Source organism: Puma concolor, chromosome D3 (genome assembly GCF_028749965.1).
Source record: "Puma concolor isolate L17-30 chromosome D3, mPumCon1.1.hap2, whole genome shotgun sequence".
NCBI classification, from domain to species: domain Eukaryota; kingdom Metazoa; phylum Chordata; class Mammalia; order Carnivora; family Felidae; genus Puma; species Puma concolor.
Genome location: NC_141678.1, coordinates 21,403,907 through 21,418,214, shown reverse-complemented (window position 1 = coordinate 21,418,214; position 14,308 = coordinate 21,403,907). Strand labels below are relative to the sequence as shown.

Here is a 14,308-nt window from a genome sequence, read left to right as displayed (position 1 = left end):
TTTGCTCTAGAACAGTGTTGTCCAATCAAACTTCCTGCTATGATGGAAATGTTCTGTATCTGTGCTGTCCAACACAGATGGTTAGTCACACATGGCTAGTGAGCATTTGACAAGTGGCAACTGAGGAACTGAATTTTACATTTTATTTTAATTAATTTATATTTAAATAACCACATATAGCCAGTAGCTACTGTACTGCATGCCGCAGGTCTAGACGTTTAAAACGTTATCATTGAAGTACTTAGATTCTAAAATTTCACTTTTCCTACCCTTGTTTTCTCTTTCTCTCACTTTTTCTATCCTTTTCACTGGGTTTTCTTGTGTATTTATCTTATTATATGTCTAGTTATTGATAATGTCTTTTCTTTTTTAGAGTGATGTTAAGATATAAAAATATAAATAAGCATTGAGAATCAGGGGTTGGGATGGACATGTGGAGGAGGGAGGCTGTACCTGTGGAGATAATCCAGTTTAATTGAGATGGCAAAGCCCAAGCTCCTCCTGGGCATAGAGCTGTCCTAATATGGGCATTCCTTGTCTAATGTCTGTTTTTCCTTCCCACTCCCAGATGGTAAACTCCATGAGGGCAGGTGGAAGAGATTTGATTTGGGAAGATATTCTGTCCTTCCCTGATGTTATAAACCTTGGGAAATCTCCTGGCTATGGAGCTGGGAGTTATTCCCAAGCTGTCTGAATATGAGATTCTGTCATGGGTCCCTTTATGTTGCCTCTAAATGCCCTAAAGGAGTCAGGTGAGGGGAAACCAGGAACACCACTTAGCCCATTTTGTCTCCAGGTAAGACAAAGCAATGTGTTCTGTCTACCACCCTCAAGGTATAGTTGGAGAGCTGGGCTGGCAGCTTCCTTGTGGCTGATTGTCCTCCAGCCTAAGAAAGTAGTAGGGCTCTGACAGGCACATGAGTTGGAGGGTCCTAGGAGGTGCCTGTTGAGGATGGTATTAACCTGTAAGGCATCCCTGGCAGAGCTTCCCCCCTCATCTTCTCCCATGGCTTTGGGTGTGTAGGAAAAGAGAAGGAGACTGGGGATTGCTGTTGCTGAAGAGGGTTTCTTTGTTTAATTGACTAAATACCAGACTTTATTTGGGTTTCACCAGTTCTCTATGAATGCCCTTTTTCTGTTCCAGGATCCAATTCAGGGCACCATGTTGCATTTAGTTTTCGAGCCGGTGCCCTCTGGTCTGTGACAGTTTTCTCAGTCTTTACTTGTTTTTTGCTTTTATTTTTGTTTTTATTTATTTTTATGACTTTGAGAGTCTTGAGGCTCCCAGGCTAGATATCCTGAAGAATGCCTCTGAATCTGGGTAAGTTTGATGTTTTTCTCATGGTAGAGTTGTGGGTTTTTGACAAGAATACCTCAGTGGTAAAGCATACTCCTTATCACTACATAATAGCTGGTATATGGGACCCATACAACATCGCCGGTCATGTGAACAGCACGTGATGCAGTATTTGCCAGCTGTCTCCATTATGAAGTTACTGTTTTACCCTTGCTATACTCTGTTCTTTGGAAGCAAGTCCCTAACTGTAACCTACTGAAAAAAGGGAGAGATTCAACTGCAGCTGCTGGAAGCAGGATATCTATGCAGGTTACATGGAATCCTTCTGGAAGGAGGATTTTGGACAAGGCTCTTAAAATGGAGTTGCATCTGGGGTGCCAGGCTAGCTCAGTCAGTAGATCATGTGACTCTTGACCTTGAGGTTGAGTTCGAGCCCCACTTTGGCTATAGAGATGACTTAAAAATAAGATCTTTTTTTTTAAATTTTTTTAATGTTTATTTATTTTTGAGAGAGACAGAGATAGAATGCGAGTGGGTTAGGGGCAGAGAGAGAGGGAGACACAGAATCCGAAGCAGGCTCCAGGCTCTGAGCTGTCAGCACAGAGCCCGACGTGGGGCTCGAGCTCACAATCCAAGAGTTCATGACCTGAGTCGAAGTCGGACGCTCAACTGACTGAGCCACCCAGGCGCCCCAAAAAATAAGATCTTAAAAAAAATGAATGGAATTGCATCCAACACCAAGCACCTCCCTCCACTTGCCTCTTTCCAGGCCTCTGCACAAAGACTGCAATTCAGTCCATCCAGCTTTTCTTGTCTTTTTGTTTATTCTGAAAAGTTAATTCAGGTGGATTATGGAAGTAAATGGAACCTCCAAAATAAAATGTGACTAGGTGGGGAAATAAAAGAAAAATACAAGATACTACTACATTATCTGAGGACTTATAAAGTATCTAGAGTTTTGTGCTAAATTCAGTCCTGTACTATCTGGGAGCCAAAGAAAAGTGGGAAACATCTGTTCCAGGATTCAGAGTGGTAATAAGATAAAAAGACAAACCATTTGCTTGGAAGAAGCATAACCTTTCCTGGTATTAAGATCTAAGCAGCCTCTTAAAAGATGAACATTGTATGATATAAAAGTGAGGTCAGGAAACGGGCAAATCTGACTCACCATCTGCTTTTATACATAATTCTTATTGGAAGATGGGGTGCCTAGATGGCTCAGTCGGTTAAGTGTCCAACTCTTGATTTCAGCTCAGGTCATGATCTCATGGTTTGTGAGTTCGGGCCCCATGTTGGGCTCTGCGCTGACAGCATGGAGCCTGCTTAAGATTCTCTTTCTTTCTACCTCTCTCTCTGCCCCTCTCCCTCTTTCTCTCTTTCTCTCTCTCTCTCAAAATAAAGAAAAGAAAAGAAAAGAAAAGAAAAGAAAAGAAAAGAAAAGAAAAGAAAAGAAAGAATTCTTATTGGAACAGAGCCATGCCCATTCATTTACATTGTCTGGCTGCTTCCATCCTTCAAGCAGTTTTGAGTAGTTGCTTTTTTGTTTTTTAATCTTTAATTTTTGCATTTATTTATTTTTGAGAGAGACAGAGCATAAGTGGGGGAGGGGCAAAGAGAGAATGAGACACAGAATCCGAAGCAGGCTCCAGGCTCCGAGCTGTCAACACAGAGCCCAACACAGGGCTCGAACCCACAAACCACGAAATCATGACCTGAGCCACAGTTGGACACTTAACTGACTGAGCCACCCAGGTGCCCCAGATTTGAGTAGTTTTAACAGGCCATCTAGCCCACATAGCCTAAAGTAATTACTCTCTGCTCCTTTACAAAAAAGATTTGCCAATTTCTGATTTAGAAGGGACTCCTTAACCACATCCCTGCTAAAAGAAAGCTGTAGGAATCATGTAGATTTCTGGCAGTTTAGGCTGATGGGGCAATTCTCAGGTGCCACAGATGAGAGATGACCCCACTACAGTGGTCTGGAAGGCAGCACCTAAGAATTGGGTCTAGCTTCCCTCAATTAACTTCTCATTTAATATTGTGGCATAGTACCTGTTCCTAAGTCTTGCTAGTTAGGGGCAGATGGTGATTGGTAATTGCAAGCTGCTGCTTGCTGCATTTCTCCATGTATTTATGGTGCTAGCAAAGTCTGTCTGGCGTCTTTTTGCAAATCATTGAGTCTGATGTAGGAGATGGTTCTTTAAGAACTGGGGACAACTTTGTCTCTCCTGGGGCACATTTGGTTGTATCTGGAGATATTTTTTTAATTGTCACAGCTGGAAATGGGGGGCAGTGATGGGGGGATGGTGTTACTGGCATCTAGTAGGTGAAGGATGCTTCTCAACATCTATTTAAAAAAATTTTTTTTAAATGTTTATTTACTTAGAGAGACAGAGACAAAAACAGAGCATGAACGGGAGAGGAGCAGAAAAGAGAAACACAGAATCTGAAGCAGGCTCCAGGCTTCGAGCTGTCAGCACAGAGCCCGACATAGGGCTTGAACCCATGAGCTGTGAGATCATGACCTGAGCTGAAGTCAGATGCTCAACTGACTGAGCCACCCAGGCATCCCTGCTCAACATCTTATAAGTCACAGGACAGCCACCCCCACCCCCCCCCCCCCCCCCCCCGCCAAGAAAGACTTATCTGGCTCCTAATGGCAATAGTGCCAAGGTTGAGACACTCTGTTTTAGAAGGAGTGATTTTTATGATACCCAACAAAATATTTGATAATATAAGACTCTATTCTGAAGTACTCAAGAGCCCCATGTAAGAGGGACTAAGTCATTTTTCTTGAAGTGCTCTGGAAGTCTTGCTATTCTCTCCACAGATATTTGCTGTGCATTGCAACTTTTCTAGGTGAGCAGGTCATGGTCTTGTGCTCTTAGATGTTTAAAGGGAATGAGACCAATATAATACCATTACATGAAGCAAAACCTGGCAGCTTCCAGGAGAGGGGTTATAGAGGTCCAAAGTAGACAGACAGAGAGAGATGATTTTCATTTGGGGGCTGGGGTGAAATGAGTCAGAAAACATTTTACGAAGACAGCAGCATTTGAAATGGTCCTCAAGACTGATGGGTTTTTAGCCTGTAGTTGTAGGGAAGGGCACCTCAGGTTGGGGGAACATACAGACAGGATTAAACACACAGGGTTTGATTTGGCTGGGAATGTGTATGTGGGTGAGTGGCTGGCAGTGTGGAGTGATCACAGGTCAGGGCTGTTTTTGCTGGACTTGCAAGACCCTGTGAGCCTGTGAGCCTTATGGGGAGACCTGAAAGATTTCAGAGTCATGGAGCGGTGAGATTAGAACTGTCTTTTTAGGAGGATGAAAAAGGGAGGTGGCTGGCAGGTAGGGTCTTCAGGGGAGAGGCTGCAGTCCAGGGAGTCGGTTAGGAGGCTGTTACAGCCTTCCCCTGGTGGGAAGAGTGTCACTTGGAGATACATGTGAGTCAGCTGAGGGGAGGCCACAGGACTAGGCCTCTCTTTAGAGGTGAAACTGGAGAAGGAAAGGAGCTATCAGGTGCCCCTGAGGTTTGGACCTGGGTGCTTAGAAGACTGTTTGACTGACAGCTATGGGAAAGGAGAGTCAGAGTGGAAAAGGATGCCCCATGGTAAGCGAAGGCATTTGTTGGGATCTTCACCCATTTGTCTCTAGTTGTGTTCCTTCTTTCCTATTTCTCAGTCTCACAGGAATGATTCTGACTCCCTTACTCTTTCTGTAGAGAGTTTTCTTGAGTTTAAATCTGTGGTTTGAGTTAGGTGCTGGTGCCATTTCTTTGGCTCTGGGGATTTCACTGTGAATGGCGGTTTCCTGTCAGCCTTCATGTGGGGTGCACAAATTCTTATTGCTCTGGTCCACCAGGGCTCACTGAGGCCTGGGAAGGAGAGAAGAATGGAGTCGTTTACATGTATGTAAATAACCTTAAAGAATTTTGTTTTTGTTCATTTTCAAATCTCCTACAGGTATCTATGGACCAGACAGCCACCCCAGTGTTGGACAGCACCAGTCTGGGGGTAAGCACAGGCCAGTCTGTGGACAGAGGCAGCAGCCAAGCCTTTGGGAACTCCCAGAATTCAGGGGAACAGAGCTTCCTCTCTGCAAACTCCAGTGACAGCAGGTGAGATTCAGAATGGCCGAACTCATGCTTCTGGGGAGTGGGGATGGTCTGGCCTCAAAGGCTACGGAGCTTGGGAGGCCAGAGTCCCAGGCCCAAATTCTTACGTGGCCGTGACTTCTGCCTGGGAGCCTGGGCCACTCAGGCCTTGCCAGCACCTGTTTGATGGGGCTAATGATCTGTGTCCTGCCTTCCTTCCAGAATAGCTAAAAGGTGCCCACAGAGACACAGAAAAGTATCAGGCATGTGCAGGAGGAGGCTTTGGGAAGGGGGCCCGGACAGAGTCTATCCTGTTCTCTGTGGCATCTGGCATACTGCCTGGCACATGATTGCAGGCAGTCAGTATCTGCCACTTAAGGAAATGAACGAACAGCAAATGAGTTGCTGGTTGTGCCCAAACATGGCTGTTCTTTCCTACTCCTGAGTATCCAGAGGAAAAGAAGCTACTTGGACCTCGTTTACTTGAGAAAGAGCTCCAGCTTTTAATGCCATTTGTCAAATCTGAAAAACTTCTTTTTTAATTCCTTCCCAGCTGTGTTAGCTTATAATATTCTGCCCAATCTGGTCTTGTTGCCTCACTGTCCTACTGACTGAGCTGTCCTTAGCTGAATGTTCTCAGATTTGACTTTGGCTTGTCTTCATTTAAGAGCACAAGGCCCCCTGTGGCACCTTGCCTGCCTGGCCCTTGCCAGCAGTCACTCAGTTTCCTTTCTGTCACTTAGTCTGTGTCAGTTTTACCTGCATCTAGTGCACTGCACCTCGCTTACTCTGGGGATGATGATCACTTCAGAGGCAGCAGGCAGCCTGGACTTCTGTAGTCTCTTTTGTCCCCCCAGGCCTGCATTCCCATCAAGTCCAGCTGATTTTTCAGCTCTGGATGTGGAGGAGATTGGAGGGGCTGCCTGGTGCACAGGGAGGGAGTGCATTTCTCTGCTTCCTCATTGAGCAGCAGGTTTTGTTCTGCTTTTGGAAGAGAAGGGGAACTGGGGAAGCTTAGGCTGGAGGTGAGAAGGCCAAAAATGACACGAATCAGGACCAATGATGAAAATTACAAAGAACAGGTCCCATTTCATGATAAAGAACTGACTAGTGGTTGATACTGCTTCAGGGAAATGGACTGCATAGAGGAGCTACGTTCTCTGCTGTCGAAGACATTCACACAGACAGGATAGCCTCTTGTCCAGGCTCTTGTAGTGGGAACTCAGGCAGGCATTAGAAGGAAGTTCACTTCCGGGCAGGGAGAGGAGAGGGGAGTGGTCTTCACAGTTTTTGTTTTGTTGTTTAAGTTTTTATTTATTTATTTATTTATTTTTATTTTTTATTTTTTAAAATCTACATCCCAATTAGTTAGCATATAGTGCAACAATGATTTCAGGAGTAGATTTCTTAGTGCCCCTTACCCATTTAGTCCATCCCCCCTCCCACAACCCCTCCAGTAACCCTCAGTTTGTTCTCCATATTTATGAGTCTCTTGTTTTGTCCCCCTCCCTGTTTTTATATTATTTTTGTTTCCCTTCCCTTATGTTCATCTGTTTTATCTCTTAAAGTCCTCATATGAGTGAAATCATATGATTTTTCTCTTTCTCTAATTTCACTTAGCATAATAGCCTCCAGTTCCATCCACGTAGTTGCACATGGCAAGATTTCATTCTTTTTGATTGCCAACTAATACTCCATTGTATATATATACCACATCTTCTTTATCCATTCATCCATCGATGGACATTTGGTATCTTTCCATTCTTTGGCTATTGTTGATAGTGCTGCTATAAACATGGGGGTGCATGTGTCCCTTCGAAACAGCACCCCTGTATCCTGTGGATAAATGCCTAGTAGTGCAATTGCTGGGTCATAGGGTAGTTCTATTTTTAATCTTTTGAGGAACCTCCATACTGTTTTCCAGAGTGGCTGCACCAGCTTGCATTCCCACCAACAATGCAAAAGAGATCCTCTTTCTCCGCATCCTCACCAACATCTGTTGTTGCCTGAGTTGTTAATGTTAGCCATTTTGACAGGTGTAAAGTGGTATCTCATTGTGGTTTTGATTTGTATTTCCCTGATGATGAGTGATGTTGAGCATTTTTTCATGTGTTGGTTGGCCATCTGGATGTCTTCTTTGGAGAAGTGTCTATTCATGTCTTTTGCCCATTTCTTCACTGGGTTATTTGTTTTTTGGGTTTTGAGTTTGATAAGTTCTTTATAGATTTTGGATACTCACCCTTTACCTGATATGTCATTTGCAAATATCTTCTCCCATTCTGTCAGTTGCCTTTTAGTTTTGCTGATTGTTTTCTTCGCTGTGCAGAAGCTTTTTATTTTGATGAGGTCCAAAGTTTTTATTTCTTTTTTGAGAGAGAGAGAGCAAGTGGGCCAGGGGCAGAGAGAGAGGAGGACAGAGGATCTGAAGTGGACTCTGTGCTGGCATCACAGAACCTGATGCAGGGCTTGAACTCATGAACTGTGAGATCTTGACCTGGGCTGAAGTCAGATGCTTAACTGACTGAGCCACCCAGGTGTCCCTTCACAGGCTTTTTTTAACTTGAGATCCTGAAATGTTCCACTGAGTTCTGGACCCTCCAAATAGGAGAAGGCTGAGGCTGAGGAAAGAGAGAAGTTTTATGGACTTGAGCTTCTGGAACAAGCCCCAGATTTAGTATAATACATGGCCATGAATGTCTCACACCCAGTGAACTGGACTCAGCTGCTGAGTATTAAGCATGTTTAAAGGTACCATCAGCCCAGGGGAGTCTGGGTGACTCAGTTGGTTAAGCATCCGAGTCTTGATTTCAGCTCAGGTCACGATCTCATGGTTCGTGAGTTTGAGCCCCACGTCAGGCTCTGTGCTGACAATGCGGAGCCTGCTTGGGATTCTCTGTCTCCCTCTCTCTCTGCCCCTCCCTCACTCTCTCTCAAAAATAAATAAACAGACATTAAAAAAAATAATAAATAGGGACGCCTGGGGGGCTCAGTTGGTTGAGCGTCCGACTTTGGCTCAGGTCATGATCTCACGGTCCGTGAGTTCGAGCCCCACGTTAGGCTCTGTGCTGACAGCTCAGAGCCTGGAGCCTGCTTCGGATTCTGTGTCTCCCTCTCTCTCTCTGACCCTCCCCCATTCATGCTCTGTTTCTCTCTGTCTCAAAAATAAATAAACATTAAAAAAAATAATTAAAAAAATAAATAAATCAAAAATAAAGGTACCATCAGCCCATTGAGGAAGAACTCAGGCAATAGGTGGTAGAAAGATACGGGCTCTGGAAGCAATCAGACTTGGAGTCAAACCTGGACCCTGATACCTCTCAGCTCTTTGACCTTCATCTGCTCCTTTAATCTGAATTTCAAAAGGTTGATGTTATTATATTCAGTAATGTTTACCTTTTAGGGTTTTGTGGGTATCAGCCCTACACGTGCTATTTTACATGCATTAGCCTCACAACAACACTGAAATCTAGGAATAGTATCATCCCCCTCTTCAGATGAGGAAACTTAGGCCAAGAAAAGTTAGAGCCCCTCCAGCTGGTAAGTGAAGATACTGGGCTTCTGTCCCCATGCTCTTACCTCATTACCTGGCACTCTCTGGTGAGGTTAAATGATGGCAAGGGCCTTGGGGGCAAAATCAGAACAGTCCACGGAGATCTCTTCAAGTGCCGGAGGCATTATTAAAAAGGGAGGTGCTTATTAAGGGAAGCAAGTCTGAACACAAAACCACTTTGATTTTTTTTTTTTATCTTAATGTGTACGCTTTGAAAGCAGGAACCCCTCTGAGATATCCCTAAGGATGTAGCTGTCTAGCATTTGCTTGAACACCATCAGTATCAATGTCATCTTTGGCCTCTAGCTCTGTAAGAAGTAGAGGGAGTAGTTCCTAAGGTTCATGCTTATGACCGTGAATGTGCCTTTTTGCTTTGCTGACTGGACACTCTGTTTACAGCTCTCAGCAGTTGGCAGCAAGCTCCTTAACCTCATCCTCCACCCTGACGGAGATCCTAGAAGCCATGAAGCACCCCTCGTAAGTGGCTCATCATGTGTTTGAGTGCAAGGGCGGGAGGATCCCACAGGCCTGAGCCATGGTGATGCACAGGCAGTGTGATTTGGTGGATTCATACCTGGTTGTATTGCTCACCAGCTGCGAGACCTTGCACAGGTTACTTGACCTCTCTCAGCCTCTGTTATCTTGTTTGTAAAATGGGATACTAGTGGCTAAGTCACAGGTTTGATATAAGAACTAAATGAAATAATTACGTAAGTTACCTAGTATAATGCCTGACAAATATAGGTAATGCTCTAAATGTCAGATCCTTCTTCCTTCCTCTTTTCCTTTTCCCCCTATAACACATGTTGTTCTGTCTTGCGGATTTCTGTGGGTTTAGGAATAGTGTAGAGAAATTGTGCTGCACAGGTCCTTCCTTCAGATATTCAATGCTTTAGTGGGAGTCCCTTCTTTTTCATGTTCTCTTTCTGCTTGTTGCCCTTGTACATACATACCCTGCTTCCTGCCCGCCACATTGGAATTCAGGACAGGAGTCCAGCTGCTCTCGGAACAGAAGGGCCTCTCGCCATACTGCTTCATCAGTGCAGAGGTGGTGCACTGGCTGGTGAACAATGTGGAGGGTGTCCAGACGCAGGCAATGGCCATCGACATCATGCAGGTGAGAGAGTGTGGGCAGGACCCACAGAACTGTCTGCTCAGACCCCCATGAAATCAGAGCTGGTCTCTGAAGCAGCTGCCCTTTTCAGTAATGTGATCTGTAGGTTGGGGTGAAGCTCTGTTTTTAGTAAGTGTGAGGCCTGTCTGGAATCAATGAACCCACAGGTTTTGATTTGAAAGACACTATACCTTGACTTAAAGATCTGTCAGAATTTATCATGAGCTGAAATGTTCTGGATGGAGTCTGCGCTTTTGAACCTTGGAGGAATCTCTGTAAAAGATTCCCAGGAAATGCCTTCCCTCTGACCTTGAGCCCCTATATCCCCCCTGGTCAACTCCTGCTCATTCAGGATCCAAGGCTCTGCCTCATGGACCTTATGGTGCCCTGTATTTTACTCTGTCATAGCACTTAGCACAACAGAAGGAAAATTCTATCTCACTTCATTTGTCTCCCACCTTGACCAGACTTCTTGAGCGCAGAGCTACCTCTTCTTGTCCATTTGCATATCATCATGCTGTTTGGCACATGGTGTAGGCATGTAGCAAACACTTGCTGAATTTAATGACACTGTTTAAGCTCCAGAGGAAAAAAATAGGAAAGGTCAAGTTGGCTGATGTGGTTCACACCATTCTGTCCACACAGAGGACCCCACTAGAAATAACTACCATGCTGACCAGCTGGCTTGTCATCACTGAAATGTAAAATCAGTAACTGACTTAAATATGTATGCAGTCTCTGGCTCTGTGCTGACAGCTCAGAGCCTGGAGCCTACTTTGGATTCTGTGTCTCCCTCTCTCTGCCCCTGCCCTGCTCACACTTGCGCGCGCGCTCTCTCTCTCTCTCTCTCTCTGTCTCCCTCAAAAATAAAAAAATAAACAATAAAAAAAATTAAAAAAAATAAGCATGCAATCCTCAGTTGTCTCTTTGGGGGTCGTAATAGGCAGTTTTGCATGGCCTGTGCCTTATTACATATACTCCTGTCTCTCTAAGAATTGAATTTTCTTATTTGCACATTGGAATGTTTCTACAGCAGTTAGAATGAATGAGCTGGAGGGACACATGTCAACATGGATAAATGTCTAAAGCATGATGTTGAGTGAAAATCCAATATACAAAATAACAATAGTATTATGTCCTTTATTTAAAATTTAAAATCTCGGGGTGCCTGGGTGGCGCAGTTGGTTGAGCGTCCGACTTCAGCCAGGTCACGATCTCGCGGTCCGTGAGTTCAAGCCCCGCGTCGGGCTCTGGGCTGATGGCTCAGAGCCTGGAGCCTGTTTCCGATTCTGTGTCTCCCTCTCTCTCTGCCCCTCCCCCGTTCATGCTTTGTCTCTCTCTGTCCCAAAAATAAATAAACGTTGAAAAAAAAAAATTAAAAAAAAAAATTTAAAATCTCATGAAAATAACTCATATTCTTTATCAATACATGTCTATATAATAAAATTATTAAAACCTGCATGAGAATAACATTATACTACATTACACTAATGCAACATTACACTAACCACTTATTTGGTGGTTTGGTGAGAGAGGAGGAGGAATGGGACATATTAGAGTCCATATTTAAGTTTATTTTTGAGAGAGAGAGAGGACGAGTGGGGGGAGGGGGAGCAGAGAGAGAGGAAGAGAGAGAATCCCAAACAGGATCCATGCTGTCAGCACAGGTTCCACGCAGGGCTCAAACTTTTGAACTGTGAGATAATGACCTGAGCCAAAACAAAGAGTCTGGTGCTCAACTGACTGAGCCACCCAGGTATTCCCCCCGCTCCCCCTTTCTTTTTTTATAAAAAGATCTGAAGTCAGGGCACCTGGGTGGCTCAATCAGTTGAGTGTTTGACTCTTGATTTCAGCTCAGGTCATGATCCCAGATTTGTGGGATCATGCCTGAGGTCAGACTCCATGCTGATTGTAGAGCTTGCTTAAGATTCTCTCTCTCCCTCTTCCCCACTTCCCCACTCTCTGTCTCTTTCATTCTAAAATAAATAAAATGAACAAAAAAAAAAAGGAAAGAAAGAAAGAAAAGATCTGAAGTCAGTATAAGCCAAATGTTCACTTTGTTCGAGTTGTGTGGTGGTGTACCTGGATCTTCTTTATATTTTTCGTATGTTTGAAATAATTGATGGTGTTATAATATGTATTTGCATTGTGTAATATAATTCACATCAGGAACAACATTTATCATAGAGCAATCATCATGGCTGATGAGGGGTGATGGGTAGGGTCTCCTCGATGTTTTGTCACTCCCTTGACTCCAGCGTATAAACGAGGGCTATACCTCTAAGATGTCCCTCCACAGGAATTTTAGAGTTTCAATGTCTCTCCTTCTAGAAAATGCTGGAAGAGCAGCTCATCACACACGCATCTGGTGAAGTCTGGCGGACCTTCATCTACGGCTTCTATTTCTACAAGATAGTCATGGACAAAGAACCTGACCGAGGTCAGAGATGAGGCGAATGCTGTTGCCCAAAGGGGCAAGTGTTTTTCCTGTTGGCTTGCTCTTTAAAGTGATGGTGCTTCTTGAGTTCCTTGTGTGACTTTGTATTCTAAGAAGACAGATCTGTCAGCTTCCTGAGCACTTGTACTTAATTTAAGGAGTGACAAGTATTTCTTAAAGCTATAGTATGTTCTTCATCACAGCGGTGTGGATGGAAGATAAACCTAAAAGAGGCCAAGGGATCTGGTGTGAGGAAATCCCCACGGGCCATTTTTTGGTTACCCTTTTTAATTACAGTGCCCCTCTCCACCCATCCAGTACAGGTGGTTCTGAGTATAACATGCCAGGCTCTAATCAGTAACTTACAGCACTTTTTACTTGTTAGACTCCATTTCTTACCCCAGAAAGACTATTAAATCCTAGCATGCTTTCTAAGATACAATTTGTCTTTTTTTTTCTTTTTTTTTTTTTTTTAATTTTTTTTTTTTTTCCCAACGTTTATTTATTTTTGGGACAGAGAGAGACAGAGCATGAACGGGGGAGGGGCAGAGAGAGAGGGAGACACAGAATCGGAAACAGGCTCCAGGCTCTGAGCCATCAGCCCAGAGCCCGACGCGGGGCTCGAACTCCTGGACCGCGAGATCGTGACCTGGCTGAAGTCGGACACTTAACTGACTGCGCCACCCAGGCGCCCCATCTAAGATACAATTTAAGTCTTTTTTTTTTTTCCTTTTAATGAGAAAACAATTCCCAAGAGGGGGACCAATTCCAGCAAGGTCAGAGCTGGAGACACTCACTTGTCCAGTCCAGCCATTGCCCACCAGGACCTTGGCTGGAAGTGACCCCCTCCTTCAGACAAATGGCTTCTCAGCCTCTGGATTTCAGGAATCATACATGCATCAGATGAAGCAGCTAGTGCCCTCTCTCTATGCTCTCTTATCCAAGAACGTGTCAGAAGTGGATCTGTGCAGGTGTTTTTCTGGTAGCCACTGATATGTCTGCTGCCACCTCTTCCCTTATGTTCCCAGTTTGGCCAATAGATACCTCTTTTACCTTCAAGTAGAAAAAAACCTGGTTACTATTACCTGCTCTGAAAGTAGAGGTCTGAAACTGAGGATAAAACATATTTTTTTAACTGAAGTAAAATTCATGTAACATAAAATTAACCATTTTCAAGTGAACACTGGCATTTAGTACATTCCCAGTGTTGTGCAACCACCACCACCTCTGTCTAGGTCCAGATCGTTTCCATCACCCTGAAAGGAAACCTTGTGCATGTTAACAGTCACTGCCAAACTTCTCTTCCCTGCTGCCCCTGGCCACCACCAATCTGCCTTTAGTCTCTAAGGATTGGCCTATTCTGGACATTTCATTTAAGTGGTGTCGTGTAATATGTGATCTCTTCTGTATGGCTACTTTTACTTGGCATAGTGTTTTCAAGGTTCAGCCTTGCATCAAGAAAATAAGCACTTTCTCTCCCCTTTGCTTTTCCCAGTGGCCATGCAGCAGCCCACTACCTGGCACACGACAGCAGTGGATGACTTCGCCAGCTTCCAGCGCAAGTGGTTTGAGGTGGCCTTTGTAGCTGAAGAACTCTTACACTCCGAGATTCCTGCTTTCCTCTTGCCCTGGCTGCCCAGCCGGCCAGCCTCCTATGCAAGCAGACACAGCTCTTTCAGCAGAAGCTTTGGGGGTCGGAGCCAGGCAGCTGCACTTTTAGGTAGATGCTCGACCCAGATGGGACCTGGGGATGCGCTGGTGGGTGGCTGAGGGAGAGTGGCAGCCAGCCAAGGGAACAATGCCATGTGGACCAG

At 44.6% G+C, this 14,308-nt stretch overlaps 1 protein-coding gene across 12 annotated transcripts in view; it reads left to right on the top strand.

Annotated features, from left to right (window-relative positions):
* Positions 1 to 14,308, top strand: part of DEPDC5 (DEP domain containing 5, GATOR1 subcomplex subunit) — a 128,654-nt gene that overhangs the window by 98,168 nt on the left and 16,178 nt on the right. For all 12 annotated transcript variants that reach the window (XR_015242348.1, XM_086682008.1, XM_025933466.2 and 9 more), the window contains 5 exons: positions 5,263 to 5,417; positions 9,343 to 9,420; positions 9,928 to 10,060; positions 12,389 to 12,497; positions 13,990 to 14,214. Coding sequence is in view for 11 of the 12 variants with exons in the window: in XM_086682008.1 (XP_086538134.1) it covers positions 5,263 to 5,417; positions 9,343 to 9,420; positions 9,928 to 10,060; positions 12,389 to 12,497; positions 13,990 to 14,214 (700 nt within the window). In the remaining variant the exon portion in view is untranslated. The remainder of the gene's footprint in view (positions 1 to 5,262; positions 5,418 to 9,342; positions 9,421 to 9,927; positions 10,061 to 12,388; positions 12,498 to 13,989; positions 14,215 to 14,308) is intronic.